The sequence below is a fragment of the Galdieria sulphuraria genome (genome assembly GCF_000341285.1).
Source record: "Galdieria sulphuraria unplaced genomic scaffold scaf_277, whole genome shotgun sequence".
Classification (NCBI taxonomy): domain Eukaryota; phylum Rhodophyta; class Bangiophyceae; order Galdieriales; family Galdieriaceae; genus Galdieria; species Galdieria sulphuraria.
Genome location: NW_005178198.1, coordinates 1 through 4,177, shown reverse-complemented (window position 1 = coordinate 4,177; position 4,177 = coordinate 1). Strand labels below are relative to the sequence as shown.

General features: G+C 36.0%; 3 protein-coding genes across 3 annotated transcripts; 2 read left to right on the top strand and 1 right to left on the bottom strand.

Annotated features, from left to right (window-relative positions):
• Gasu_64840 (alpha-mannosidase) lies at positions 1-802 on the top strand (the record flags this gene model as incomplete). Its single annotated transcript, XM_005702321.1, has 1 exon — positions 1-802. A coding segment is annotated over one exon (713 nt), but the record flags the coding sequence as incomplete, so codon positions are not given.
• Positions 803-1,094: 292 nt separating this feature from the next.
• Gasu_64830 (uncharacterized protein) lies at positions 1,095-2,297 on the bottom strand. The gene has a single exon (XM_005702320.1). The coding sequence runs from the start codon at positions 2,139-2,141 to the stop codon at positions 1,176-1,178; it is 966 nt and encodes a 321-aa protein (XP_005702377.1). The 5' UTR covers positions 2,142-2,297; the 3' UTR covers positions 1,095-1,175.
• Positions 2,298-2,887: 590 nt separating this feature from the next.
• Gasu_64820 (ubiquitin thiolesterase/ zinc ion binding protein) lies at positions 2,888-3,947 on the top strand. The gene is made up of 6 exons (XM_005702319.1): positions 2,888-2,969; positions 3,081-3,184; positions 3,253-3,386; positions 3,437-3,528; positions 3,578-3,702; positions 3,755-3,947. Exons 1-6 carry the CDS (start codon positions 2,909-2,911, stop codon positions 3,830-3,832), a joined length of 594 nt encoding a protein of 197 aa, XP_005702376.1. The 5' UTR covers positions 2,888-2,908; the 3' UTR covers positions 3,833-3,947.
• The last annotated feature ends 230 nt before the right edge of the window (positions 3,948-4,177 follow it).

Sequence of the window (4,177 nt, the reverse complement as noted above, 5' to 3'; positions counted from 1 at the left end):
GTGTGGAATTTCCTACAAGTATTCGTTCAGAAAGAGTTGCTTATGAGACTCAATTTGGATATGNAANGAGACCGACTCACCGCAACACATCTTGGGATGCTGCCAAGTTTGAAGTTTGCGGACACCGCTTTAGTGATATATCAGAACCTGGTTATGGTTNAGCCCTATNGAACGACAGTAAATATGGACACTCTGCAAAAGGAAGTACACTGCGGCTTACATTATNAAGATCACCAAAGAGTCCAGACAAGGAATGCGATATGGGATATCACACCTTTTCTTATGCAGTGCTGCCACATACTCCTGAATTTCCATGTGCGCAAGTATATCGAGCTGCTGATGATTNAAATAGAGAATCGAGTCGAGAGAGTGGATGGACTTGTTCTACAACAGAAGGAAATCCAAGTTTTAGTATTTCAGNAGAAGCACAAGATGGAAGAGATGGTATTCTTATATCGACTCTTAAAAAGGCTGAAGAAGAAAATGCTTNGATTCTTCGTATATATGAGTCGCTTGGCCGTCACTGTTCTAGTGTTATTCGACTTGCTCAACAGTTACCGTNAGCTGAGGTTAAAGCAGCCAACTTGTTGGAAGAGGAAGAAAGTCAAACTACAAATGATTCTGCCGCAATTTCCAGAAACAATCGTAACATACAAGTCACTTNAAGGCCATTCGAAATTGTTTCTCTCAAGTNGAAACTCAGTAGTGGATAATTATTTGGATGTTTTTTCGAGGGTTGTTTTTGTAAAAGTTTTATTTTCATTTGATTTGCGTTTTTAGTCGAATCTGTTTCAGCTGTTGTTGCCACCGTTTGGTAAAGAGACATTCCTTGTCCAACAGTGAAACGCTATGTGATAAGACATCTAATTCAGCCAAACGACACAAATGTAAGTTTTCATAACAAAAGAATGCTTAAAAATGTTGCTTCTTGGAAAAAAAGAAAGCTATCTCCATCCAATAAGCTGAATGGTAACTTTTCCTCAGGGAAAACAATAACCAACATGAGAACGCTAGATTTCGATGTAACTTGTTCTTTGTCAATGAAATCACAGTAGGTCATCAAGTTGTTTCAACAACAATATGGATTCAATAAGCAATTGACAACACATTTTATATAAGAAACACGACTTTATTAGAAAAACAGACTTGAACCACATAACCCATTTCCCAATATTTCAAGGAAGAAAATAGACATATCTTCTGGGTGAGATTGAGACAATTCCTCGTTGTAGGATACTGTAATAATAATAATCCGAAGGCAAACTATTATTACTAGTAAAATAGTTGTATAGTGGACGAGACAACAAAACGTAATCGGACAAGTCAGGGAAGCGAGTTCCGTTCTCTTCGTCCGGTCTATATAAATCGCCCGTCCTCACATTGACAGCACTTCCTGTTTCAAATTCTGTACAAGGAACAAACTTGCCGCAAGGCGTCCATATATCTTGTCTGCAAAAAGGACAAAGATGATCACCTCGTTGAATAACAAGTAGGCATTGTTCACATAAATTGTGGTGACAAGGAAGTTGATGAGCTGCTATTTCGTCAACGCAAATTCCGCAAGTAGATTCTTCAATTGAAGGACGAACTGCAAATAGGCTAACCTGAAACTGTGTAGTGAAACGAAAAAAGTAGACTGAAAAGGAAAAAGATTGCAATTGATGTAGATTATATATCAGCTTTTCCGAGAAAGTTGTTATCTGCGGTAGTTGAAGAGGCAGTATGCTGGGAAGAAGTTCGTCTACCAAACTTAGGTTCCTGTCGATGGCGTTGCAAAAGGCATCATGGCAGCTGAGGAATCTTCTTGCAAATTCTCTTGCTTTCCGAAATGGAGCGTTGTTGAAAAATTCTATCAAACCATTTGATTTTCTACGAATTCCTGGAACCAAGTGAATGAGCTTTAAATCTGTTATGTTCCATTCCTCTTTTAAGGTTACAATACGTTTCATCTCTGGCCAAGTTTGGTTCCATGTGTGCGGCTCTATTAAAGCCTTTACATTGCGTAGCATTGTCTGAATTTCGAAATCAAGATTGCTAAACCTTGTTTCATGAGTACGAAACCGTAAAAAGAACCAACGATCCTCAGCTGCAACATTTGTTTCTTTCACAAGCTGATTTCGTTTGCATGAAAAAGTCTTCATATCTTTCTCAGCTTTATCACGTTGATCGAAGCCCGCCAATTTGTAAGGCTTGATGTTTCTATAAATGGAAACAACCCAATGTGGCGATTACTAAAATGGGAATCCGACAGGTGGATTGGTTCCGTTTGGCAGATGACACTTGTATGATGCTTTGAATATAACGAGTCATAATTGGATTCTGAAAGATTTGCTGCATGAAGATTTGAATTATTCAACTTGTGAAAAGGTTCCTGAAAGAGTATCATCCTAGCTGAATTTCAAGTTTATACAAAAATTATTCTACAGGATACTATGGTTTGGAATTCATGTTGTTTATGTAAGTTCAACTATGCCCGATTATCCCCAAGTTTCACAGCAGTAAACTATTCTTTCGTATTCTTCCATAACTGCTACTAAAGAGCACTCAAGCAAGAGCCGCTAAGTTCACAAAGCACAGTTTTATGAATGCCTTTGTCTTCAGGCATTAAAGTCACTGTTTTGGTTCTATAGAAATAACTGTTGTTAATTGTTACGGTGTCGCAAGAAGCAGTAACAAAACTGTCGTGATTTTAGCAAATAAAGCAGTCTTTCCTTTCTGGAATTGTCTAGTAAAAGTTCCAAGATAGATTCGTGATTCCAACTCTGGTCAAAACCACAGAGGTCATAGTATTGTCAGTTTATCCTAACATTTCTTTTCAACAACTGTAAAATTCGAGAAGTAAAAGAAGTAACAGATAGAGTATTTCCAAATTCTGTATGCTGCAACGGAGCTGAGAAAGAGAAAGGATATGATAGATCTCTCTCGAATCCTTTGGGCTTCATCACGAGATGATTTTATTCGAGCAGACAGTACATATTGCCAAGAGAAAGCTAAAGACAATATCTATATAAATGAATAGGTCAAAAACCGTTGATTCAGAATAAATTTGAAGGAGAAATGGAAATAGAAACTTATCATAGTAATCAAAAAGGATCACAAGTCATCCCAATTTCTATTTCTTAGTTTGGAACTACCTCCCATGCCATTGTTTAAGGATTCTTTGGAACGGAACATGATTCCACAGGTACTTGATAATAAGAGTAGTAGTAGATAATAATATATGAATGTACAAGTACTATCTCATTCTCATAGGTTTCATTATCTTCATTATTGAGTCGTTTTGTACAACAAGAACTTCATCATGATGTTCAAACGGGTCATTTTTATCGATATCGTTTGCGAAGATTACCTTATTGTTTGATTTTAGTGATGAAGAGATTTGCCAAGTAAGTAAAGAAAGGAGAACAAAGGAACCAAGTGTTCATTTGATAGTTAGAAGTAATTTTGTTTGGGAAAAGAATATTTCGATTGTTCATTTTCCTATTCGAGATTTGGATATGACAGAATATCTATCGATGTCTTGTCCAGGTATATATATAATAATAATCATAATATCCAAGTTGAATAAGGAAAACAGGAATAGAGAGCAATGGTGTTGTTTATGACTTGACAGCTGTAGTGATTCATGATGGTAAGCCCAAAGGAGGTACATATCGTTGTTATATTCGACACAAGGCATCAGATAGTTGGTTTGAAATACAAGTAAGTGATTAGATTTGAAGAAAAGTTTTCATTATAAGACCGATGAATCCAGGATTTGCAAGTAAAGGAGGCCATTCCACAATTGGTTTCATTATCAGAAGCTTATATTTTGTTTTATGAAAAGAAATAAATATTTTGATACTCCAAAAGAAAAAGATGAAAGGAATAGTGTTGATTCACTTGGATGAAATCAAGGCTATTTTAAATACTTTCATGAGAATAGTGATAAAGACAAGGTTCACCAGGCAAATGAATATTTTGAAACTTCATTTATGAAATGATAACAAAAAACACCAGTTTTTATAAAAACTCATAATTCCAAAATGTTTAAAATAGACTTTGGCAACGGACTTCTTGTCGAGTCTTTTGAAAAGCATCTTTTAACAAACAAAGATGATAAGCTATTGCTTCAGTTTCATGTTTCTTCAAATGACCTCGCTCCAAGTATTCTTTACAACCATAATCATAATAGTCA